General features: G+C 33.4%; 2 protein-coding genes across 3 annotated transcripts in view; one reads left to right on the top strand and one right to left on the bottom strand.

Moving 5' to 3' along the window:
- The window catches only part of LOC110998034, a 96565-nt gene extending 87272 nt beyond the window's left edge, over positions 1–9293 (top strand). Inside the window, exons 24-31 of the mRNA XM_022266455.2 lie at positions 396–594; positions 2743–2880; positions 3575–3661; positions 5310–5454; positions 6542–6614; positions 6998–7102; positions 7639–7714; positions 8968–9293. Of these exons, the coding sequence (XP_022122147.2) occupies positions 396–594; positions 2743–2880; positions 3575–3661; positions 5310–5454; positions 6542–6614; positions 6998–7102; positions 7639–7714; positions 8968–8984 (840 nt within the window). The 3' untranslated portion in view covers positions 8985–9293. The remainder of the gene's footprint in view (positions 1–395; positions 595–2742; positions 2881–3574; positions 3662–5309; positions 5455–6541; positions 6615–6997; positions 7103–7638; positions 7715–8967) is intronic.
- Positions 9294–16779: 7486 nt separating this feature from the next.
- Positions 16780–27049, bottom strand: part of LOC110998206 (rho GTPase-activating protein 100F) — a 35527-nt gene continuing 25257 nt past the window's right edge. The window contains exons 14-22 of one of the 2 annotated variants that reach the window (XM_022266727.2): positions 26533–26673; positions 25801–26057; positions 25322–25507; positions 24586–24808; positions 23895–24095; positions 23496–23777; positions 22898–22978; positions 22325–22437; positions 16780–20807 (exon numbers count right to left, since the gene is read on the bottom strand). In XM_022266727.2, the coding sequence (XP_022122419.1) occupies positions 20307–20807; positions 22325–22437; positions 22898–22978; positions 23496–23777; positions 23895–24095; positions 24586–24808; positions 25322–25507; positions 25801–26057; positions 26533–26673 (1985 nt within the window). In that variant the 3' untranslated portion in view covers positions 16780–20306. Of the gene's footprint in view, positions 20808–22324; positions 22438–22897; positions 22983–23495; positions 23778–23894; positions 24096–24585; positions 24809–25321; positions 25508–25800; positions 26058–26532; positions 26674–27049 lie in introns of both variants that reach the window. The other variant, XM_045629853.1, reaches the window with a different exon arrangement.

The raw sequence follows: 27049 nt of genomic DNA, 5'->3' as shown, positions 1-27049 counted from the left end.
TTGGTTTCGGGTTCGTAGCAATATATAGCATCACTTGTGACGATATATAATCTAACATTTAGCGACACCAGCCCATGTGAAGGAATTTCTGGTCGTCAGTTTAAGTATGGATAATCCTTCTGGTACAAAGCTGACGCCTAAATGTTTATGTAATATTTTTTTTGAACTTGATTCATACCAATGCCTAGGCTTGCTCGTATCTGCTGTGGCAAGTGTAAAAGTGGCAAGAGGCGATTATAGTGAGTCGAATCAGCGGTAAAACAAAGTGCTAAGGTTTGAAGGATAATGTTGGCGCCTATATTTAGCTTACTAGCCGGTGTCATGGATATATATATCAGGGCTATAGAAATGTTAATGTGTGTGTAATTTTCTGAGAGCTATTTGCACTTTCTCAGGTTCTAGTGGGTCACTCAGATATAGTCACCTGCGTTGCGGTAGCCATTACGAACAAGACTCAGGTGGTGTCCGGTTCCTGGGACTGCAACTTGATCGTTTGGGACATCAACACTGGGACTGATCTGCACTTGCTGTCCGGTCATCTTGGAAAAGTCACCTGTGTTAAGGTCACTGGTGATGGCTCCATTGCAGTGTCTGGTAAGTGTTGAATAGTTCCTAAGTTCTCTTTTAAATTGATATATATACTCTATTAATCACGCGCTTTGAAAAAGGTAATAACTGGTAGAAATAAAATGTTAAAGATAGTGGCTGTAATTGGCTAAACAGTCGAGGCGAAACTCCGGAATTGCGATAATCATGCTTGCCATGACATAGAAAGCTAGCACGGGAAATTATCAAACAATTAAACAAGCAACTATACAATCAAAAGTAATAATAAAACTAAATGGAAAATTAAACCTCATTAAGAGCATGCAAACAAAGTTACGGTATGTTTGATGAGTGATGTACAATATATCAATATTTCCGTCATTGTTCGTAATTAAGTTGTAAGAGCGAGATAGCCTATTCACTGGACCATTAAATGTAGCCGATAAGCGAGTTGCAGTTAATCCTTAAGGCATCACTATGTTCGTACTAAACAACATTTGGCTTGTTCATTATTTTTTTTTAAATACCCTCATTTCACTCATCCTATATATTATCTATAATCTTTCTATTTCTTCCGACAAATTGTACTTACTCCGTGATAAAAAGAGATAGGTATGTAAAGTACACAAAACCCGTGTGTATAAAGAGTGCTTATTTTATTATTGATTTATTGCCATTGTACTAAAGTATTTTATATGAACATAAACAATTCAACGAAATTTAATAATAATAATAAAGTTTAATTGATCATTTGTATTCTAAATAATAAATAAAATAAACATGTGTTTTCTTAATATGATATTATGCGTTACAATGTGTATGATTGACAACCCTTTAATAAGTAACAACACAACTTAATACAAATTTCCAAAACACAATAACTATTTTTTTATTACATTTCAAAACCTCTTAATCATACACGATTATAAAAAAGTTGTAGCGAAAAAAAAAGAACATTAATATAACCTTGATATTTTTAAGCCTTAATTTTACCTTCATTTTAAGGTAAGCTTCGCCCAGGGATTTCAAATTTTCTCCTAAATGTCATTTGCTAAATTTTGCATAAAAAGTAAATTCTTCAGAGGATTGCCTTAAACAAAGATTGACGACTCCTTAGCGTGTCATTTGAAATCATAAACTACTTTGCTTAAGTAAAATAATTTTGTGGCATTAAAGTAACGTTATTTGCCTAGCAACGTTTTTATTTTTTAACATAACAGATGTATTTCGGAGATGAGTAGATGTGACAAATACGTGCGACAATTTGTATTTTTATTTAAATTCTATATGCGTTTTTATACAAAAAAAACATGCCAAGGACATAATACTTTATTTTTTTTTATTTGGACCACAAAATTTACATACATACGAAAATATAAGAAGCGGTGTCGTCCCTAAAACATGTGGACACGACCAGCGAAAACGTTACGATTGGTGTATACAATTTGACATCATGAAATAAATGTTATTAGGAAATATTGCATTCTCGAAACTCGCTGTCATTTATTTAATTTCCTCGCAGTCTATTCAATGCCGGAGGAGCACGGAGCCCTTACATCAAGGGTTAATTTAATTTTCTTGAGGATCCTTTAAATTAGCGAGGAGTGATTATTTTGAGAAGTTTACCACACTTCACATAATTGAAGTTTTCGCCTTTCAAAACATTTATTATCGTATTTTTATTGCTGTACGATGTTATGCGATATTATTGGAGATGAGTTCAACGGGACAATAATAATGTTTCTAAACTTGAACAACAAGATTCATAAACCAGACACAGAAATGTGTTGGGTAATCACATGATTGTGCGATTTAACATGGCTGGCTGAATTTAAAAGGATTACATTATATATAATTTATTATAAAAAGATTAGGTTTTTTTGTTATATTATATACCTAGTTTAAATATTGTGTTAAGAAGTTTTCTAATGTTTATTATGTTACTGTAAGAATATATAAGTAAATAAATAAACATTACGATTTAAAAAATAAACGTTAATATATATATTTTTCACTTATTACTTTTCCTTCGCGTATTTTTACATTACATAGGTTGTAAAGAATTAAAAACTTTTCTGATTGAAATGTTTCAACAACTTTAAATTGACTTAGACAGCATTCTGTTAACAATCTCAACCTGAATCTTATACCACAATTCAGTCATCAAATTGCATGTAAATACAAATATTAATGCAGGTGCGGAAGACAAAACGCTCATAATATGGGAGACGAAACGAGGTCTGGCGTTGACATCTTTAGCATTGCACGTGCCTCTGCTCGGGTTCCAGATAACAAGTGACTGCGCTCGTATTGTCATACATCTGTTGGATAGAGGTATGTTTCTTTAACGTGTTTGCACTTACTTAAATACAAGTCATAATTATGGACTGGAATGTTCAATAAATTGGACTAAGTTAAAATTTTCATATATACTTTTTTTTAGCAGTATGGAATTAAAGTAATTATTATTATTAATATCTACGATCAGTTTTAAATAAAAAATTTTTGTAAATACAGAAAATACGTCAATTGTCACGTTAATAATAATAATAATAATAATTTATTGATTGCACGAATATGGTACAAAATGTCAAGGTGGTACAATTGTCAGTCGTTCGCATATTTTTTGACGTACGAAGTCGATGACATAAGAACAAACATGTCTCTTAACCATGACAGGTAATTATTGCTATAAATATTTAAGCAGCTGCCCGTCGATGTATATCCTATACGACAGAAGTTAGAGTCCTTCAAATAAAAAGCGTCATTTCTTTCTTTCGTTTGATAGATAAAATATCTTATCTATAGTAATATAAACTATCAAACAGAATGTTTGCTTATTAATTGAGATATTTTATTCAAAGTTATGTACCACAACCTCGAAAGGGTTTCATATATATTTCGTAAAAAATCTTCTATAAATTCGTATCTGTTTTTTCTCAAGTTATTTTAAGCTTTAATTCGAACCATAGATGCACAAAACGTTGTTTATTAAACCACCTCAATAGGTCAATAATTCAATCCACAGGTTGTTTGCCGATAATCTGTTTACACAACACGCCAGCCACCTACGTAAAGATACCAACCTACGCTGCACCCACGAAGGATGTCGATGGTATGTTAAAAATAAATGTCGTATACTACCACCGTACCGTTTGTATTATTGAAATATGTAGGACTAAATTGCAAGAAAACTTTATTTTTTTTGCTACATACAATTACAGAACTATATTGAAAAACTTAAAATTTATAAGAGTATTGAATTTAAAATTTCATCAGAAGCACTAAGTAAGTCTTAAATATAGTTTAAAGTTAAACAACGTAATAAAGTCAGTTTTCTGGCTGGTAAGTTGGCTTTTTAATCTAAAATCTACATAAATATAATAAATATTTTAGATGTTTTAATATAAAATACTTTCCTTTCCACACTTGAAACAACTAGATTCTAATGTGGTCAGGGTCTTGCTCCAGTAGGTTTTAGCTTAATCAGTACAAACATACGAATCTACTGTCCTCTATATAATTTAGATTAAAGTATTGTTATTAAAACTACTTACAGTTGTAATCACAGTTATGGTATTTTTTTTATCATGTTATTTATTAATTAATATGCTAATTAGTCAACTTATTAATTATAATTTACCCTGTTCTATGTTATGATATATAGTGTGTATGTGGTTTGTTGCCAAAACCGCGTAGTGCTCTGTGCTAGGCACCACAAATTGTTTTAGCGTCAATATAATTGATTTAAAATAGGTTGTTATTATAACGGGAAAATACCCAAAAGTAAAATTAGCCATAATAGATAAAGCCTTCATAAAAATTTTAATCTACATATATACACGACGTCATTTACTTTTGGATATTTATTTAAAACTTTGAGCGCCTACTACTACTACCAAGCAATCTCTTCTTAGTGTGAATTGTTACTATGTCTGAACTAACTTGTTAATATTAAACTTGCAGTTATTTTTTAAAGATTTTATGCCGCGATTGCTTCTGCAACAAAAATCCCTTTTCAAAATGTCACAAAAGAGAGAAAGTTGCTCATTTACGCCCGGTAAATGCGATGAAAACTTCCGGAAAATTCTTATCTTTGCAGTTTCGCAATCTGAAAATTCTATGGCATTACGGTCCCAATTGTCTCACGCCTTCGCTATAAAAGTCACTTCTAAACCCGTTAGTCACCATTACAATACTTTTTACTGACTTCGAAAAAGAAAAGTTTTTGTTTTTTTGGTAATTGCTTGAAATACCTTCTTCTGTCACGGAGATACCCACGCCAACTATTTTAGTGAAAATACCTTTATTTATATTATATTTGTACTTAAAGCCATTAGTGACAGTTAGGGTATGTATCACAATGTCCGGATAAGTTCCAAATAAGCTATTTATTACTTATTGGTAGGATAAACATTATTTTTGCGTCACAACTGTCAGATAGCGCTATACGTCATGAAACGCGAAGTATGTTATTTGGAACTTTTATCTTTCGAATAATTGATGCGTTGCATAGCTATTCGTTACTTTATCCATACATTGTGAAACAAGCCCTTAGTTTCCGATAGATATGTTAAGTATTCCTAAAAGCTCCCTTTACTGTATTATCTTTCCTTTTAGTAAGCTTGAAGATTATTTTTTCTATTTGACTTCGGGATTTAATCCCTTTCTTATATACAGTATAGATATCAGTACATTTTAAGGGTACTCAGCCTTATTGCCCGTTTAAGTGATCTGTGATTAACTCATTTTTTTTATTTCAGAGCTACGCCCCTTGGCACCGAAGCGACCTATGCGAAGGTTGTTGAAGAAAGAGGTTTCGTTGGATACTTACACATGGCAGAAGAAATATGCGCACCTCACTTCAGCAGCGATGATGGCTCAAGTGGATGAAAGACTGAAACGAAGGTATACTACGGTTGAAAAAAAACACAATTAAAAATAAAACACAAATAAATAAAAAATTGTTTTTTTTTTCATTTTTTTTCTAGCTCCGACTAAAATGTCTTCGGATGTTTTATGTACATATACATAATATCTATAAAGATCTAGTAGCTTCAGAGTTCGACTCTCATCCTTTCCATGTGTACATTAACATTTAAAATTCGCTTGAAAGACGAGGGATAACATCGTGATGAAAGTTTGCCTTAGACCCAATCAGTCCATAGGAGGCTGATCACTTGCGTATTAAATTGACAATTGATCAAGAAACAGATTCAGATATGTGAGGCTTAGATGGTAGTAGTGTCGCTAATTTTGTAATCCTAAAATAATATATGTATAAATTATTCGTTATTAATAAAATAATATCTTATATAACAAAAAATATTTGTGAAAAAATTCCGTGTATTTCCTAAATAAGTAGTATTATATATCAGGTTGTTTAATTAATCGGGCTGTTATTTTATTAATGACTCTTAAGCGTGCGTTGACCTTTCATAATTAAACTGCGGAATATCTCGCTAATATCACCTGCTGGAGAATATAGTAGCTATTTCAATAAAAGAGAATATTAAAACTTCGCCACATTTATAGTAAAACAATTAGTATAACACGTAAAAATTATAAGGGATGCAACGGGCGGCCTTATCGCTAAGAAACGATCTCTTCCAGGCAACCTTAATAAGGAAACAAACTAAAACAATAAATTAGAACAGATTGCTAAATTTCAAATGTAAGCTAAATCTTATAAAAAAATATAGAATCGCCAACCTTAATCTAAAATAATACATAAGAAGCTAATCTCACGGTTTCATGAAATGGGATGCAGTCATGTGCATTGATGGAATTTCCAATAAGCATCTATTGGATGACCGTAACATATAAGGACCTGAGAATTTGAATTCATTTTTAACATAAGAGGAAGTTTTTCAATTAAGCTTTAATACGACATACATTAAAATAGCGTTCATTAAACTATTAATATTTTTGTATAGGAAAATCGTCAATATAATTAAAATATAGTATATAATTATGCCTTTTTTATTTTTAACAGGTTCTCCGTATCAGCATCGATGGAAGAAATATCAAAAATACAGGAGGCGAAAAATAAAGATTTAGGCTCACAGGTAAATAATCAATATTTTTAAAAGTTTGACTGTTTCCGAATGGGTGTGGGAAGGGATTTTTTTAATAGTATCTCACTGCTGGTCTTAAGAGCCTTTAGAGCTCAACTTAAGCTGAGAAAGCGTAACTCGGCTAGAATGGGCGTTTTCCCGCGACTAGCGCTAACGCGTCTTGCGAGATTTGGACCTCAGTTTGGGCCGTCCTGGGGTGGTCCATCTTCTGAAGTGCAGGACGGAAGCTTACTGGAGTGAGCCAAGTAAAGGACCACGCTTTCTCCTTTGAAGGCTTTTAACCCTAATCTGATTTTAGCATTTCATCCACTACCTTTTAATTTTAGCTATCGTCATAAGAGGGGAATTCAAATAAAAGATTTTACATTTTAAAGGTGAGCCTTGGACCAGAACAGGCAGCGCTGGCGCAATCACAACATTTTGATCAGCTCGAAGCCTTATGGAATAAGATATCACCTCCAAGACGACGGTCTAATAAGGTAAATTTATAAAAATAATATCTAGGTACGTGACGAGTACGGCCAAGTGAAAAATTTAATTTCACTCGCACAGCTTCTAAAGTCGTTATTTCATTAATTCGGTTAAGAAGCTTATTGATATAAATTTTTAAACTCAGTTTTTTATTACTCACTACTTGATTTTCTTTTTTACAAAATTAATTTCTAAATGACTTAAAATTTTGATATTTGATATATAATTACAAAAGCAAAAATCTGAAATTAATAATTATTGATAATAACTATCAAAGAATATTTACATCATGTCAGGTAATAATCAAGTCATACCTGAGGTCTCCATTACGACATACATACAGACGTACATATGTCTGTTATGTTACTCCATGTATTACTCAATTCAAGTGCAAGATGCAGTACTGAACCTACCTCTAGTTTAACATTTATATTGTAGATTGAATAATAATAATACTTTAATACAAGTAATTAAACAAAATTAAAATATGCAAGAAAATAAACCGTCAATCATATAAAAAATAACGTATATTATTTTCTTCTAGTCTCTATCAAAACAAAGTTCATTAATTGAACGCGTGGACTCGTCTGATGAAGAGCACACTCCAGTTGAGGAGCAAGGTAAGAGGTTGTTAATTAGAACGTACGGAGAATTCACGATATATGGGTCCTCAAAGTAGTATTTATTCATTATAATGTGTAAGATTTAATGACCCTTACATAAAAATGTTCCCAGCTCTCCAATTTACACCCTATATATTCTATTATTTTTTTTCAATTGCAATTTTTTGTAATGTTTGAGTATGTATTTACCACGGTGATACTTATTTCAATTCCCAAGAATAAATTAAATTAAAGTATCCGCGCTTGTTGGTATACCCTTATGCACTAAATGTATAACTTTATTCATTACCTTTATGATATATTACCACTTGTAAATATCAACAGAAAAGATATTAAATTGATTCTAAATTTATTTATTACCAGTTCGTAAGTCAAGGACGTAGAGCGGGCTAAAAGAACTAGCCAGAAATTCTTGCGCCAACCTTTTAAATCGCCGAGTTTTGAGTCATACAAATTGTTTGAACTGGAGCAAATCAATCCCAAGGATGAGGATAATTTAAATAAAAGATTTATTAATTGACGTTTTTAAATAATGTTCGCCATAATGTACTATAAAATCAGCTTCATGTAGTGAATATATGTTCCAGAATTTTGTCATCATTTGAGGAACTTAATAGAATAATTGGAGTTTGCGTGAGATTTCGCGGCTCAAGTACATTTGCATATTAAACTCAGACATTGACTTGATGTGGCGTGTGAATTCGAATCAAGATCCAGGAACGTATGAATATTAATGAATAATGAAATATATATATATATATAAACTAGCTGACCCGGCAAACGTCGTTATGCCAAGTATATCATTAATTAAAATAAAAAATAGGGGTTGATCTTAGAGGGGTGAAAATTAGGGGTTGTATGTATTTTTAATGCTGTATCATTTTTTTTTATCTAAAATTGAAAGAAAAATGTAGAGATGGATTACCCTTAACATTTTGGGGGATGAAAAATAGATGTCCGATTGTCAGACCTACCCAATATGCACACAAAATTTCATAAGATTCGGTCAAGCCGTTTCGGAGGAGTTTAACCACAAACAACACGACACGAGAATTTTATATATTAGATAAATCATGTAATATAAATCAAAGTTATATACAGTTTTATAAGAAGAATGGATGGGCAGATTGAAATCATTTCAGAATAAAATTCCGATGTCATATTTTTGTTTAATGTTAAATTTTATTTGTATTACCGATACAAATAAGTATTTTATTTGTTAAGAGTAAATTACTGTTTTTTTCTTTCAGAGCACATGGTGGAATAGAAACCTCTTCATATATCTTAAGTTTATGTAACCTCATTAATTTAAAATATGAGCTGGTCTCAAACTATATTTAGTTTAACTGTTTACTACGTGTTATTTAATTTTAAATTGTGTTTTTAAATACATTATTTAATCAACAACTTTAGTTAGTCTTGATTGTATTTGCTAAGACAGAAAGGAGTTTGCAAATTTTTTTTAAATACTACTAATTATTAAGAACGATTTTTATTACTTCAATCAAATATCACAGTACAATATTTCACCTTTGTATCAATATTGTTTACTATGGACATGTGCAACATTCGCATTCATATCAATTAAATAATTTTAATTTTATTGTCTATTCCTTAAGAATATATATATAATATAACGTTTTTATTGTATCTATTATTATTATCATTACAGACTCCTATGTCTTAGTAATAATTGATTAAGTTTTATGTAATTATTGGACTCTTGAGCCTAAATAGTAGATTGTTGAAATAAATTAGTGTACCTAACGTAATTCTAAACCTAAAGCCTCTGCAATGTGATCTTGTAGTTTTAGCTTCTAAAAGGTTTCTTTCTTTTTCATAAAGGTGAAAGTTGAAAGAAGCCGATTCAAACAGTGACTTCTATTTATCAAGTTTTTTTGTTAATTTTAAGAATTAAATGTAAATTAAAGTTGAATTTTTCAGAATTTGAATTGGAATCAAGTTGAAAACTAATGTAGCTTCGTAAACTTCATAAACAAAGAATAGGGTATGGTCCTTCGGATATACTCAAACGAATCTAAACATTAAAACAAAACAAGATCCGAAATGGAATGTTATCAAATAATGTGACGGTATTATAAATGTATGATGAGTATTGACATTGCATTTGAATCAAATCTAAAAAAAACAAGGTAAAAAACTATCAACTTTGATTGAACAACAAAAATAATTTGTAAACTGATGTTCGAAAACAAATTTTCTTTTAATTAAGTTATTCTCAAAAAGTTTCTCTCTAATTTCTCAGCTCTAGTACAGGCACCTCTCCAGGTGGTAGCAAATTTTAGACCAAACTTTTTAATAGAAGTCACTGCATTTCAAACTGTTTAGTGGTAAAATCGATGTTTAACGTAATAAGAAACTTTTTCCATTATTGTTTCAATGCGCTGTTTGAATTCGTTTCAGACGTGAACAGGTTGGTTTCAATCATAGTAGTCAAAAATAACCGTAGCATATCTAAGAAAGGCCGACTCATGTGAGACTCAGGTGAGATCGAGGCTGATGTTACGATACGATCGCCCATGGACATTCACAATGACATAAGGAAGTGTTTTTTTATATATGCTTTTATTTACACATTACGAAAATCTATTTGTCCGTGCTCTAATTTACACCGTTTTAGGATTGGTGCATAAATTTAAATTATTCATCATAATGCACAATCAATGCTTAATTAGTTTTGTAATTTGTTGGTTTACTAATTGGTAATTGACTTTTCTTAGTTTTTTTGCAGCATCAAGGTTGCCTAACACATTGAATGCTTAAACAATGGATACAAAGTAAAAGCCGGAAGCCAAAACTTTTTATGGCGAATTTGAAAATATGTATGAATGTGTATTATTGTATTTATTAAAAATAATATTTTTCGAATCCGAGTGCTCGGCATACAGCACATTGGTTGCCGAATACTCGGATCGGAAAATATTTTGGTATGATCGCACGGATTCGAGTGGGCGGCACCGCTACTATGACTCCGCTCCACTCGGATCCTAGAAAAAAGATCATTTTTATGTGTTAACGTAATCAAACCACAAAATATTGTGACAAAGAGTTCCTGCCCATTTGCCCCCTGTTCTATAAAAAACCTTTTGTGTGCATGGCACAAATTCTTTGTCTACCTTTTATAGTAAACCCGTAAAAAATACTTCTTTAAACGTCAACCTATTCACGCCTGGTAAAGAGTTATTGTTACATGCTGTTAGGAATATGCTTTGCAGACTTGTTTCTCAGTATAGACTTAGTAAATGTTACACCGATTCATGGGGATTTGAACCCTGTAATTGAACTAGTTTTCCAAACTGTGATCCCTTGTTAAGACTTCTATTTAAGAACCTACATCCTTAAAATAAGTATTTAAAACTAGTGACCTAGTTCTTGATCTAGTACTTAACTTTTACACGTTTAGAGAAAAGTGTTTGTGGCTTTTTAAACTTTAGTAAAAAACACTACAAATCTTTGATTTGACATAATTATTTGTGATGCATTTATTCATTTGTAAACGTTTGTTTACTAAAATTATTAAACTGTCAAATAAAAATATATCAGCGATCAAATTATTTTAACTAAGAAACCGGGAGTTTTTTATATAATCGAAAATTTAAGTCAATATTAGTTGAGTCAATTTTTAAACAAAATAGTTTGTTTACAGACAATGAAATTGTATTATTTTTGAGTTATGAGTATGGTTGCGAACCTTTTTTTGACTCAACTAAAAACAGACAATTTTAGTACGAATATGATTTACACTGGATTTTTTTTAAACTTTCTATTGACCTAAGTAGCGTAGTGACTATTGCTAGAACAATGCAATAATATTTTTTAAGTAGATGCACGATTAGGTCTATTAGAGGAAATCTCTTTGGAAAAATATTTTCCTGTTAAACTGTAACTTCACGATGTTAAATGCTTATTGTATTATTTGAACTGTATAAGAACAATATTTTTGTGTCAGATAGAAGTTTAACACTGCGTAGACTGGATTCAATATTAATATATTCATAAACACATTTTTTTATAAATTAATATATGGACAGGATCACTGTCAATCTCAAATAGGAAAAAAATATAATATTAAAGTTTTAAAATAATTCCTTTATAGGCAATTCATTCTGCGGATCTGCCTCATTAAGTTCTGGTATAGGCTGTTTGAATGCGATTGACTACCAATTCCCATTAATTTTATTTAAGTAATACCATTTGTTTATCATCTTTTAAAACACTCCTGTATAAACATTATTTGAAAAATCTTAACATTATCGTATCCTGATCAATCGTGACTTATGTATTCGCTATTCATAAAACTGTAAGGTTTGATTTTTAGTTATTAATATTTCTTTGTATTATGTAAATGTAACATTTGGTAATGCACTTATTGCACTCATATATAGATTTTTCTCTTACAAGGGTTGCCTGAAAGAGATCGCTTATTAGCGATTAAGCCATCCTTTGTATCCCTTGTAATGTTTAGGTGTTTGTGTTATTCAAATTCAACTCGTTTATTTGCTAGAATAGTCTTACAATTAGTTACATAAATTACAAAAATCCACCACATATAAATAGGCATGCAAATGTCAGCTTATATTTTATTTATTTATTTATTTACATAAATACATTTATTATCCTTTCAGACATGTATGTACTTCTGTTCATGTTCTTATTTTCTACCTTTGTTTATTAATTGGTTTTATTCATTATGACACACTATTTGTATTTATTTATTTTAATTGCAACGAAATATGAATAAATAAATAAACAAATTAACTACTTATTCGTGGTGGAACGAAGTCAGAAAGGTGTAAATGCTTATTGTATGATTGACTGCATTTTATACATAACATTGTAACTTTTATGAACACAGTAATGCAGTTTCATATATGTACAATGTACATATCTAAACACATAGTCAGTGCACACAATTGTTAGCCAATCTGTTTCTTACCATTAAAATACGTAACACGAAAATATTGTTCTTATGGCCTGACAGGCAAGTCTTGATAGGTGAAACCCTATCTTTGTTGACTATTTGTATGGAACTTTTATAATTAATATTCGGCACAAACAATGTTTATTTTAAACCTGACGTTGATACTTGGTAATAAAATCTCTGTGTTTCCTGAATTTTGTATTATTCACTCTAGTTATATAAATTTAAAAAGAATATGAAATTTTCTAATCTAGATTTTACTTTTGTTTAGAACACTGACTCATCTAATGTTATTTCCGAAGGCCGCAAATTCACACAGACATTGCCAAAAAGTTCTGAGATGCGATGCCAGCTTTTTAAGATAAAATTAATAACTATTGAATATTTTGAAGCATTTAAAAGATCAAATAGAAATTATAGTTATAGTTAATTATAGATAATACAGTGTTATAATTATAAATTAATTATTTCAAATATTTTCATGGTCAAGATAGCTATTCAATACGAAAATAATACTTAAAGGATCAAAGGAAAATAACAAAGTGTAATAATATTATAATATAATCCTTATCAGAAGGACCTTAATAAATTTCCATCAAGAGCAATCTTATCGCTGAAAGATTATATTTATCAAGTAATTATTTTCATAATTCATAACTATAGTGAAAGTGCTTTGAGAAGCTTCAATTACGTCAAAATGCAAGATTGCGATATAAGAAAGTGTCTACTTAAATCATCAGTTAAGCCACAATTTTCAAAAATATTTTATGTGACAATGCAGTGGTCTACACCGGAATGTGTTGTCTTCGAAGCATCAGTATGGACTCCATCATCAATACTAAGATTCACAGCCATCACAATTGGCATGGTGTGCTCAACTGTAGCCATGATCTTTCTATTAGCGACGACTTGTTTCTTCGTCGAATGGAGACGACGACCCAAAAATCAAATCCTCACACAGTTTATGATTGCAAGATTTTTTTACACATTCTCGAGGTATTTTTACGATGTGGTAATACTTTGTGATTTGCATGTTAGTCCGCAAATAAATTATATTTTTATGTTTAACTTAACAACGGAATCGGCTTTGATAATATGGATGTTTATTTTCACCAAAAAAATGTATTCAAGTTTTGTGAAAGTACTAACAGTTGACAAAATGTGTATGTTAAAATTATCTATCGTTGCGTGGTTATCACCAGTGATCATTGCGATTTTATTCTTTGTAACATCGTATTTATGTTTATTGAGATATGGTGAGTTTCTATTTGTATACATGATTTTCATAAAATGGCCTTTGCTCATTTCAAACGGCGTTTTATTAATATTGGTTTTAAAGGCTATAATTCGCCGGATTATAAAAAAGAGTGGAAACAATTATCGAATTGTAATTGTGATGGTGACATTATTATTTACCTTTTGTGTGCAGCAGACAATAGTAGATGTACATACAGTTATGTATGTTTTGAGTGACGACGAATATGATTTCTCAAATTTCTTCTTTTTCGCAACTGTAGTGGCAGTGTATCATTGTGCTTTTTCAATATTTTTCTGGTTATTCGGAAACAAGAGAACTGTAGATCTTTGGTTCGATGGTTTTAAGCGAAAGGGTTCCCTATCACAAAGCGTTTAAAATTGTCTAAGCTATTGTAAGTTTCTTAACATGCTTCAATAAATAAAGATTTTCTTAAAACTCATCTTTTTATTTCCTACATAATTAATAATGTCATTTAAATAAATTTAACATTTTAGTAACTATATTAAGTCTATCATTGATTTAATATATAATTTAAGATTTAATTCACGAGGAAAATAAAATGATATGTGTACAGTATCATGCTTCAATAGAAATAAATATCTTCTATATTTTTTTTAAATTTAGAAAAAAAGTTAAAGCAAGTTCAAAATAATTGGTCTCTGTAGCAGGAAACGCTGGCAGCATTTATTGAGTGAGGAAAGCACCAACTCTGGGGTCATCGGTGCTTTTTTCTCTTAATCTTTTCTTTCTTAGTCTTTTAGTTCGCATATTAAAACTTAATTAATAGTACATCTCAACTATATAACTAGGCTTGTAATATCTCAATCCTAACCTGTTTATTTCTACATAAAATATTAACGCTATAATAGTGAAAATCCGTATCGCAAATTAAACGATAGAATTATTTATATCTAACCTTTCGTAGTACTTATATATTATTCTAGGCCAAGCTCACAAAGGTACACTATACTTAATTAAATCGTTAGTTTATTGATGCGCTCTCGGCATCTCGCTTTAATATTGGGGTAATATGAAGAGTAATTGTTAATTAATATTATCCGTAATATCATGAAACATAGTATCAAAAGCTGTAGTATTGATGTTTTTAAAGATATAAAGACACTTACTTATTTATTTATTTATTTAGTACTCCTACAGCTTACATAAATTATGTATAAGTACAAACAGATACACTAAGAATATAGCCAAAGATGGAATACATGATACATTTAACATCAAAAAGATTTATAAAAGGGAACGGACAAACAAATAATATTTAATACATTTGACTAATTGTGATTTAATTTATTTAAGTAAGCCTAAATAAGTTGTGTTGTGTGATGAAGTAAAAGTGTGGGTATGTACGTGATGGTGTGTATGTGGGGTGTGCTCATGATGTTGGTGTTTTGCGCTATGGATATTCTTACTTGGTTTATATTTCATATTTATAAAAACTTAATTTAAAAATATATTATTTTAGCTAAAGATTTTAGCTTACAATGGCAAATTTTAGTGCTGTATTGTAGATTTATTTACGAAAACTAAACCTGCTGTATTTAATTCAATACTTAAAATTGAAGTCTATTGAAAATATCTCACTGAGTCGGTAACTAAAGATATACTTGAAGTAAGATTGTAATACATTATTTATTTCATAATTTTCGACTTTTAAAAGTATATTATTTATAAAAAAAATAGGTTTTTACGCAAAAAACAATTTTACCAATTAACAACTTTATTGGTTGTGAGGAATGAGGAGAAGTTGTGGTAATCCTGTGGGTTGAGAGTATACCCTAAACGAATAATTGTAACATACAATTATAAAATGATGTTTAATAACTTTTGATTCAAGTTTTGTATTTCAAAACACTGATAAAAATTGTGTGTAAGGGGTTATTTATGATTATGATACAAATCTAGCAAACGGGTAATTGATGAAAATCTTTAAGAATTTTGTTTAGTTTATAGCATAGCCAATTATAAATGTGTGTTTGTAATATTGAAGTACAAAAATATAATTTAAGTAGGTCCAATAATATTGATAAAATCTTATTAATTTCGACAACTCTTTATGAATATCATGTCGAATCACGGCTCCACCTTAAAACAGTTTCAAACATACCTTCTTCATTTAGCAATAGTCTACTTAATAAAGTAATAATGTGGTGTTGCATGCTCCTTAACCCCATAGAAATACATTTAAACATCATGGTTTATGAAATGAATAAAATAATGTAATTTTTTTATGGCTTTAACCTAATCTAACAAAAAAAAATCAGTTCTGTTTCCAGTAATCTATTTTTTTCAACAAATAGATTTCGATATAGATAATACAGTTAGATTTGCTTTCCTTAAATAAAAATATAACATAAATAATATAGCTACTCATATATTCTCCTTAAAAGTGTCGCTGTGGGTTTGTGGCCAAAACCATGCAGGTCGTTTATCTTGCCATACCGTCAACTCCATCATACGCCGCTTTCTTGCCTCCGTCAATGTCCCAGCGATATTGCAGACAACAGACATGCGATTGATGATTTATTATTTACAAGTGGCCGGATAGGTTGTTGTTGATCTCTTGGAAGACGACGGGCTTTGGTATGGAATGCTACTTGTATGGACACATTTGCCCCGTCTCACCTCCCTTAGACAAGCAATAATGCTGGGTCGACCGTACAGCATGCGAAAGTCTTTCTTACAACTTCGATACTGCCTCAGGGATCAACCTTTTTAAATTTGTTTTTTTTTAATTAGTTTTATAATTACTATAAAGGTTAATAAAATTGTAGATACTGTATGTTTAGTTACATGAATATAATTGTTGCTATAAAAATATTTTGTTGACACAAATAAAAGTCTTAGTAACATCGTATTATTTATTCCGTCTGTTTCAGCCGCCCGTTACAATTCGGGCGGCGTGCTCGTTACGTACACGTATTACTACTTTTACCAAATTTTCGAAATACTGATATAATCTTAGGGCTGAAGGCCCCGGCAACGCAAACATACCGCGGGCGTCAACGTGAGAGGTGAACTTGCTTTCTATAAACGTCAATTTAATACCACAAATGATAAAACTAAACACTATTTACAATAATAAATTTTTATATTATATTCTTTATTGCTCTGTTTATAGCATTGACCTTTGATCGTTTGTGAGAAATGGGATATATATATTAAAAATTTGGCACGATCTGTCAATTGTATCGGATTTTTTGGATAGCGTATGTCGCTAAAAACTTATTTTCTAACTAAATCACGATTATGAGATTGCAGAATAATTAACTATTACACAAAGACTTTCATTGTTCGCTTTCTTATAGACACTTAAGGATTTTTTACAAATGGTAATCCAGTTTCTACTAGATATTAAATATCATAGTACAAAATTAATATCTACAAACTTTACAATTTCCATTAAGGCTTCGATAGGATAAGCCGAGTTAACACATAAAAATTATTATCTCTACATTATATAAAATTTACGACATTCAACAACAATTTTAAAATAATTAGTTAACTCAATCGTAACAATATTTATGTAAATAAAGTTGTTTGTATATAATCCAATTTCGTTATTAAATACAGTCAAAAGTAAGCACTACGAAGCTACGGCGTAGCGCCGTTGCTACGAGCGATTAACTTCCATTTTATCGATATTGTCTCAATGCGTCTTTAAATAGTTTGGTATTAAATAAATCTCATAATCACACATTATTTACAATAACTCAAACATCTACATTTCAATTGTGTAATTATAATATACGCAAATAAATTACACTTAATATATAATTCAAATTAGATTTTTACACCCATATACACTGCTGCGAATCTCACGATCGTTTAGTATCAAGTGCCCTCTCAGATGAACCACGCGTCAAGCCAACTGAAGCCGTGTCTCATCACTACACACTAATGTCGTACGCGGCCACGAGCCGTCGAGCGACACTTCAAGTCTCTATTTACACTATATTAATCTATGGTAACAGATACTGTGATACAGAGAGGACCCAGATAAATAATAAATATAGGTCACGTACAATCGCTTATGAACCTTAAGAACGCAGCCTGATAAGAATCTGAATTATGACTTGAGTAATTATTTTTACCTGACACTTTTGTTCTGGACAGATTCCCATGTAAACGGTAATTACGCATTCATTTAACACTGACTATTAACGAGAATACATTAATTTAACCCAAATCTTTTATATTAGTCCTTTCTGTATTCAGGTTCTATTGCTATTACTGTCGGATTACTTGAAAAAGGTGTTTTAGTTATTCACCCAATGTTTAATTATAAAGCTATTGATTTATTATAAAAACCTAAAATTAAAAGATTAAAAAAAAACAATTATACAACAGACAAAGACAGACTGTTGCTGTAATTGAAATCTCCCGATTTTTAATGAACAAATTAATATTTCCGACAGTGTAATCTTTTTATAAGCGTTAGTACCACGTGAAGTAAATGTCATATATGGTAACAATATTATGTTAAACTACTTAATATTAATAACAGGTATGTATACTGAACAGTTAAAAGCTATCAATTTTTGTAAGCTAAATGAATTATTTGTATATTGTTTATTTATATGGCAATGCTAATTTACTTCAAGTGGTTTAATCACGAAGGCGATTTCATTATATCAGGTATTACAAAGATTATAAAATCATATTGTCTTCGTAAAGGCTTTACCGAACACGTCAGAAACGAAATATAAAATTGCAAAAGTATCGTTAATCGGGAAACGTTTTTAATAGTAGAAATCTACATTATTTGGGGGCCTTCCACGATGTCTTACTGCCGATTATTACTGTCCTGTTCTTGCATCTCGTAAAACTAAAAAACAGGCCATAACTACCACACCTGTTTTCTGTATATGATTTAGATGTAACCGCAGAGATTATGAAAAAATGACCAATCGCAGGATAGTTCAAATCAGTTCAAGATAGAATATACTAAAAGCTTTGCAGATGTTAATAAACTCCTTGGTAGGTCCCCAGTAATTGTCAGTTTCTTGTGTTCGGCAACCTTGTAAAGTGTCGTCATAAGGTACTACTCCGAACATGAATTCCGCCAACGAGTATTTATAATAGGTTAAGTGAAATATAGGAATTCATGGACAGACATACATTCATATAAAAGGCGAGGTTTCAACGCAACATCTAGTATATCACAAAATGAGAAAAAGGGTAAAATGGTAAAGTATCAAAAACCTTGTGTCCCATTTCAGTCGTGTCCTTTGTGCAACTATATTATAAAAACAGTAACAAAACTTCGTCTTGAAGTGTTGCTCAAAATCAGTACGAAACCTCAGTGCCGACAGACATATTAATAGGTGTAATTGTATATGCATAACTATTTAAAATGGACCAATCATGGCAGTGAAGATTTAATCAGTGCTGTCATTGGTCGATTTTCGCCACTCTTATATGTCTAGCAGACGCCAGCTATAAGAATAGAGATATTATTTGCGAATCCCAATTTACTATTCAGTAAGTTAATACTAACTATCCATTCAACAAGATAATAAAATACAGTCAACAATTTGAAGTTATAATTGTAAACAGTAAAAAAATCCAATTGGAAGAAACAAATTGCCGCTCCATAATTATATCTGTAAACTATATGTGTGTTATGTTTGACGTTTTGAATTTAAAAATTCGCAAATATGATCCCAGATCTTGAGATTGCGACCGATCTGTTTAGGATAAAGAATCCGTTCCTTCATAGAATCAGCGACTCGTAAAAATGCACTAACACTATTTTAATTTAATATAGTTTATATGTATAATAGTTAATTTATTAATAATGAACAAGGAATACTTGGAATATTTGAAAGATTCATAACATTCGTGCCTCTAGACGTTCGTGACGCAATCGCTCGTTCTACGACGGATGTCCATCGAGAGGTATCTACGAGCTAAGTACTCTGATATGGTCTCAGTCTCAAGACGATTCCGACTCGATCTATGATACACTCTCCTACTCGACCTACTGACTGGCAGACCGTGGACGCTCCAGAGTTCAGCTATCACGGGAGCGTCGACGGAGCCAGTCTCTGATATGTGGGACGATGCGTGTAGCGCTTCGGCCGTCCGCCAGAGCGCCGCCCTATCGGTACAAAACTGGAGCGTACCTACATTAAACACGTATTCATTTATATACAATATACAATACGTCAATACAACATAGCGGCTACGGGGCGGAGCGATAGCGGTCGGCTAGGACAACCTCGCGCGAACATTCTCACCGTAATATACATCATAACTCGCTATATATAACAAATTCACGAACGCGCGTTCGAACAACATAATATACAGCAGAGCAGCACTCTTTCGATTCTTTAAAAAAATTGACTAGGAAATTCAATTCGCTATGAGCACTATGTGTGCGTAGAGGAGAATATGTCGGCGGAGCGCCACGCCTCGGCTTCTTCCTCGGCGTCGTACTGCTGCAGGAAGGGGTTGGTTGAGGTGTAGCGGGGACTCACGCCGCCGGCCGAGTTGAGCGTCACCGCCAACCCGGCTGAAGTGCCCGGAATCGCGGAACGGGGGGACTCGCGGGACCCGTTCTCCCGGGGCGTGTCCCGTGGTGTCGTCTCCCTGGGCGTCAGATCCCTGGGCGTGCCCCGCGGGGAGTCTCTAGGCGAGGCCCGGGGGGAGTTGCGAGGGGAATTCCTGGGCGAGGTCCTCTCGGGCTGTCGCAGTATTGAGGAGACGGACCCGCCGTGCTTGATGGTGTCGGCCGGACTGTGGCTGCCCGAGCTGCTACTCGGCGAACCGGGAGAGGAGACCGTCACTTGGCGGGAGCGAGGAGGAGCGGGCAGTGGGCCGCGCAGAGGCGACTGCGGACGATATTGGCCGGCCCTGGCTGATGAGAGAACCTGCAACGAGGTCACATTTCTCCTTTACTGCTATCATATCAGTCATATATAGTAACAAATGTACTTTATTGTTTTAAAAACTTAACATTATTACGCGCCAAAATTCAATCAGTTTTGTATCCAAGCAATCACAATGAGTTGAAAAACATTCATATATTGTATTCGTGATGTCAGATGAGTTTAATAAAAAAAATACGCGTTTATAAATTAGCACCAAACCTAATTAAAGTAACCTAGCACTCCAGGCAAGGGGACAAACTAAAATTAAAGCTAGCTGTAATTCGGGATCATCAAAAAAACAGGTAAATAATAAACCATTTTATAAAGCTTCAACACTTAATCTTCAAGGAAATATGCATGAGGTTGTGATATTTACAAAATGGTTTACCTCATCTCTTATCCGTTACAAATTATGAGCTACACTTGTGTAGGTTTGTGTGTCTTGCAGCTAGATCTACTACTACATGCGTATTGAGTTGAAATTCTCCACACTTACTTAAGCCTGCTGACAAGACATTATTTTGGTTTTGAAAGTAGGTCTGCGCAAAGTGACGTGAAACCCCAGAGGTCCAGCTAGACTATTACAGAGAGTCACTGCGTCAATTCATTCGTACTTTCGTTCATAAAAATGTTTAATGTAATGAAGACATCGATTGAACAGTGAAACCTTTTTACATTGCCATTTACAACTTCATTGTCTCTATCAGTTTTGTTATTACTCATTAAGTCACAAATATTTATTAAACTTGCATTTACAATAACCCTTAACTCCCTAGGTATTTATACAATGACGTTTGTATTGAATGCGTAAAGCGTAGGTAATACAGTGGGATCTCTATAACTCGAACCTCGTTCAGTCTAAATCCTCTGTAATAACGCTAAACACCTAAATACGTCTAAATAATCTCGGATTATTTAGACTTTGTAACTCAAACAAAATGTTATTTCCCTACGAAGTATTGATATTACATACTAATTACTCTATAACATTATTCAAAAAGGAGACTCCGAAAGTCGTCGTTAGTAATACGTCTTCCTTGAAATTCCTTGAAATAATAATAATAAAATCCAAAATGAATGTTCGGGTTTGGAGCTTCTAGTTTTTTTACTCAAGAATATACTTAGAAATGGCGCCTCTGTAAGTCGAGATTTAAACAGTTTAGTCATATGTATCTCGTATTTCTCTTTAACTCGAAAACTTGTTAACTCGATTTCTTTTGCATTTCCCTTCACATTCCAGTTATAGAGATTCCACTGCATCAATATTCATAAAAAGATTTCATGTTCATAATAGTGCGTGTAAGAAATGATCATTGTTGGATATGTGTGTTTATTATGTATTGAAACAAATAAAAGATAAACATTATAAAATTAAATAAAACACCTATAATTTGATCGCATCGCTGGCCCTGTCATAAAACATTCAAAGTAATCAACTTATTAACCGTGTACCTAACATATTAAATATATTTCCCTATATATGTATTTAATATTTGTCAATGTAAAGGTATACACACATGTGCGGGCGGCGAGCGGTCGACCCCGGGCCGAGCCGAGAGAGCTGGCGGCGGAGATGCTGCTGATGCTACCGCTGGATGCCGATATGGACTGGCTGAGGGCGGAGCTCGGCCTGAGGGTCACGCTCCAGTCATTCAGTGTATATGCATTTAATAATAATATTAAATATATATTTGCTTTTTTTTATAGAACAGAGGGCAAACGGGCAGGAGGCTCATCTGATGTTAAGTGATACCACCGCCCAGGGACACGCTCAATGCCAGAGGGCTCGCGATTGCCTAGCCAGTTTTCACAGAATTTAGGATTTATACAAGTTTAATAATATATCATATGCATTTATATTCCAAATCTCCGTGATCTGTGATCATTAATATATTTTCACTACAGTCTATCTCGGAGTTAGGTGTCTCTTGGCAAAGGCCTGTAACCACAGTTCTCTATCTTTTGCGACTCTTCTCCAGTTGTAACCTGCTGTTAATTTGAATTCGTCGTCCTTTTGCGTTGTTGGCCCTTTCTTAGTTTTCCATCTCGAGCTTAAAAGTAACTAGTAAATAAAGAAAAGAAGATATTACCTTGGGGGAGGGTGGCTGAGCCCACTTGCGACGCACTGACTCTGTTTCCACGCGGCCCTAGTGCTGGCTCGCCGCGCCGAACTGTCTACAAACATACATGCGTTAACGTTGGCCTTGAGTTTAAAATTAAAAAAGATTCCCTCACAAAGTAAAAACCCATCAAAATTTTGCAAACGCACCTTGACCACAGATATTATTTACAGTGAAACTTACAAAAGAAAAAAAATATTCTTCTTAATATTTTCCTTGCTAGTTTAAAATTTGTTTGATCAAATACAATGTGTGTCTGATAAATGGGTGAAGACATAATTTCTTGTTTATTTTAAGCATACATGTTGTTAGGACTTATTAATTAATATCGTCAGCATCAGCAAGGGACAGGAACGAGATCTGCTTCATTGTCTATTTTTGCTGCTGATGCTGACAGATGACAGATGCTGTTGTCCAATCACAATTCAACGCAACGTTCTTGCGTCTTTCATTCTGCTCTCTCCTCCCTCCACATCTACTTTCTGGTCCTTCCCTTTTAATAACTGATAGTCACATTCACATCATTTTACATTTTACTTCTGAATTTGGGGCTGGACGACAACATTACCTGAACGTTTTGGTGCTGGCCAGATTTGCAGAAGACACTGTAGCACATGTATAGGTCGCTGGTAGTCCAACTCTGTGGGAGGCTGCGACTGTAGCATCAGCGGTGGCGCCAGGGCCACAGCCAGATGTTGCGGAGACATTTTGTTCCGGTCCTGAGCAGCGACTACGAGAGCCAGGTGATCAAGCAGAAAGACCAGAGTCGCTCGTGCTGCACGCGGAAGGCATTCCACTATTGAGGCCATAAGTCGAGCGTTGCCTTCTTTATCGTCTGGTAGACATACTCCTGTAATGATATAGAGAATCTGATGAATTAAAACGTTGTATCAGTGCGTTACTGGATGGAGTTCTACTCATAAATCAGAAAGGACTACAGGAATTTGCAATAACGTCTTTCTCTCACCTAGAGCATCCAACGTCATCTGGAATAAGCACCGACTGAACAATGGTTGCGGTAGTTCCCTCAAGTAATCCTTGAGTACTCCCGTAATCACATTGATATCGGGAACAGAGTCAGGAGTCAACTCGACTCCACGAGAGTTCCTCTCAAATGCTTCACGCAGTATTCTCTTTTTAGCGGCAGATCCACAGAGACGGTAGAGACCTGAAAATAATCTTCTTTAAAAGAAATCCAGGGATTCCAAAAGTACAAGAGGTTCCACACCCCAGTTCAGTTTTACTTTAATATTTTTATAAAGATACATGACTGCCGCAGTTCAAACTTTTTAGGTTTGGGCCTCAGATTTATGTATCTGTTTCATGATCATTTGGCAATCTAATAGGCAAGTAGGTGATCATCCTGTACTTACAACACATAGTCGACTTTTTGGGTCGTTTTCCTTACGATATTTTATACTTCACTGTTCGAGCAAATGTTAAATGAAAACAATGAAACTCAATAGGTGCACAGCCGGGGATCGAGCCTACGACCATCCCTGTGGTCGAGAGTCGTACCCTAAAGCGACTAGGCCAATAGCTCTTAAGACTATAATTATTTCCCTGGTCCACTCAGAAACAAAAGACTATAGAAACACAATATGTAGATAGTTAAAATGACATCTATAACTCGCTCATGAAGAACAAAGTCTAATCACCTATAATATCCAACCCGCGTCGTTCAATTTCCTCCACACACCGCCTGACGATGAGCGGCACCGGTGGAGCATGGGATGGCCTAACTTCCCTTGCAACGACTTGATCTAATTCTGCCCCAAATAGAGGTGGTGGGGATAGACGGGATGGCGTGGGTCTTCGGCGGAATAACTCATGTGGTTCTGTGTGTCGCACGCGGACGTAAAGCGTTCCACGCGGTTCCATCTGAAATATATACTTGGACATTAATAGGAAATTTTTATATAGCATGTTTTAAGAACAACCTTGAATATGATCTCTCTCTTTAATCGGCAGCTCATTTGTGTGTCAGTAAGAAAGCGTCTGGAACGGACTATCTGTTTCCACTGGTTTCGAACCATTCCGATTTTAATAAGAAATAAATATTTTCTTTCTTTTATAAAGTCTTATTTATTTCCGTTTGGCTTCCCATTTTTACCTTTTGATACAGTATTTCATCTTAATCTGCATTGAATATAATGAATATTTTCCCCAAAATTGGCAGTTATCATGAATACCCATTTTAGTTGGAGAATTTCCGGACTTAGTGGCAGAAGTATGCTGATTTGGAAGATCGTATTCCCACAGTTCGCTAGTTCGCACAAGAAAATGTCTAGTGAAGCGAACAGTTGTCGTTGCAGCCATCAAGGTGATGCGGATGAAATTTCTAAATTTCTCATTTCTTGAACTTTGTGCTAGTTTAATTAAAAAAAACCTCACCCTTATCGCCAGTTGATGTGAGGAAGACCGTGCTAGCAGATCGGGCAAGGTGACAGCTCCGCGGTAACACAACTTGTGCCTGTGTTGAGGATCCCAAGAGTACACCAGAACGTCCAATTGTCTATTATCGACCAGTTCTAGCTCGAAAGACTCATCCCAATCAAACTGAAGTTCTCCGGTACGAACCTGTGGGAATGAAGATGAGAGAAACCTATATTATCATTTGAATTTTTTTTATTTAATTCTCGTTTCAATGTTTTTTTATAATACTATGTATATTGTATATATATAGTTATAAGATTACTTATAAATAAATTCGTAAAAATTAGTTTTTATTCATATTTTTGCATATTATCGAATTATATACTCATTAATATCCTTACGTTTAATATTTAATATCTCACTGAAGACAATTTACTAGAAAGGATACCGCATGGGGTGATTAAATTACAACTTCTATAAAAGGCTGCGATACTTACCACTGTACGAGCTTTATGTACTCGATCGCATTCAAGTACACAGTACAAGTCCCGTGGAGCAACGGGGGGCTGCGGTGGGGCTAAAGGTCCCGACGGGGGGGAACCGGGTGAAGAGCCCGAGGGGGCAGGCCTTAACCCCCTTCCGGCTAGTAAATGCACCCATAACATCCCCGAAACACCCCCAGATATACGAGATAGCCCAGTCATAGATGTCGATAAGCCAGTCCCCGGCTTTTCAATCTTGTATTTGAGAAATTCTGTGAAAAAAGCATGACTAAATATAAATCAGATTTTAGGGCAGATTTTATCTATTGAAGAACTATTTTTGAATATAGAACTCAGATAATGTGACGTCATTCTAATTCATTAAATTCAATTGTTTTATTGTAAACATTGCCTTGGTTGGTTGTGAAATCAGACTCTGATTTTTTTTGTATCAGGAGGAAAAAGGGCAGGTTTCTTATCTGATATATTTTATTATAGAACTGGGGCAAACGGGCAGAAGGCTCATCTGATATTAAGTGACAAAGCCGCTCATTGTAACTAACATTGTCAAAAGGCTCGTGAGCTGATGGACTTTTAATAATTCGAACGCTGTTCCTGAAGGACCTTATTTCGAATTGTTTCGGAAACGCTTCAGTGGGCACCTGATTTCACATAGTAAATTGTAAAAACCTCAGTTATGGAAATTAAATCAATTTGTTTTATCCCGTATGTCGACTACGGCCGTACCGTTTGGGTTTATATCGAGGTGTCTCTGATGCCTTGATCCGGGTGTTGGCACCGGGCTGGGGTTGGGGCAGGTGAATTTCGAACCCAACTCCAGTAGCTGTCTCACGCGACGAGCTGATGGTGATCCGCTAGCGGTTGGTCCTTATAAAATAAAATAATTAATATGTATGTAATATGTAATTAAATAATTATATTTCTTAGATTGGATTATCTATAATATTTTAAATCATGTTTTATTTAATTTATTTGTTAGTGTGTGGAGAAGAAGATAGTTTTGGACTGTCACTTAAATTTTAATTAAAAATTTTTTTTTTGAATAAATTAGATTATAAAAGAAATAGAATAAAAGTGATTGTTTCTTTATACATATTTTAACAACACATTTGAGTTTTATTCATTATATACATAAATAAGTAGATAACTTTTAATGTAAAAAGTGATTAATTAATGTTTTTATACTTAATATGATTGAAAAAAAAACAATGGTCAACAGGTTTTTTTTAATTAAGCTACGTTT

Source organism: Pieris rapae, chromosome 10 (assembly GCF_905147795.1).
Source record: "Pieris rapae chromosome 10, ilPieRapa1.1, whole genome shotgun sequence".
Classification (NCBI taxonomy): Eukaryota; Metazoa; Arthropoda; class Insecta; order Lepidoptera; family Pieridae; genus Pieris; species Pieris rapae.
This window is presented reverse-complemented; position numbering and strand designations above follow the sequence as displayed.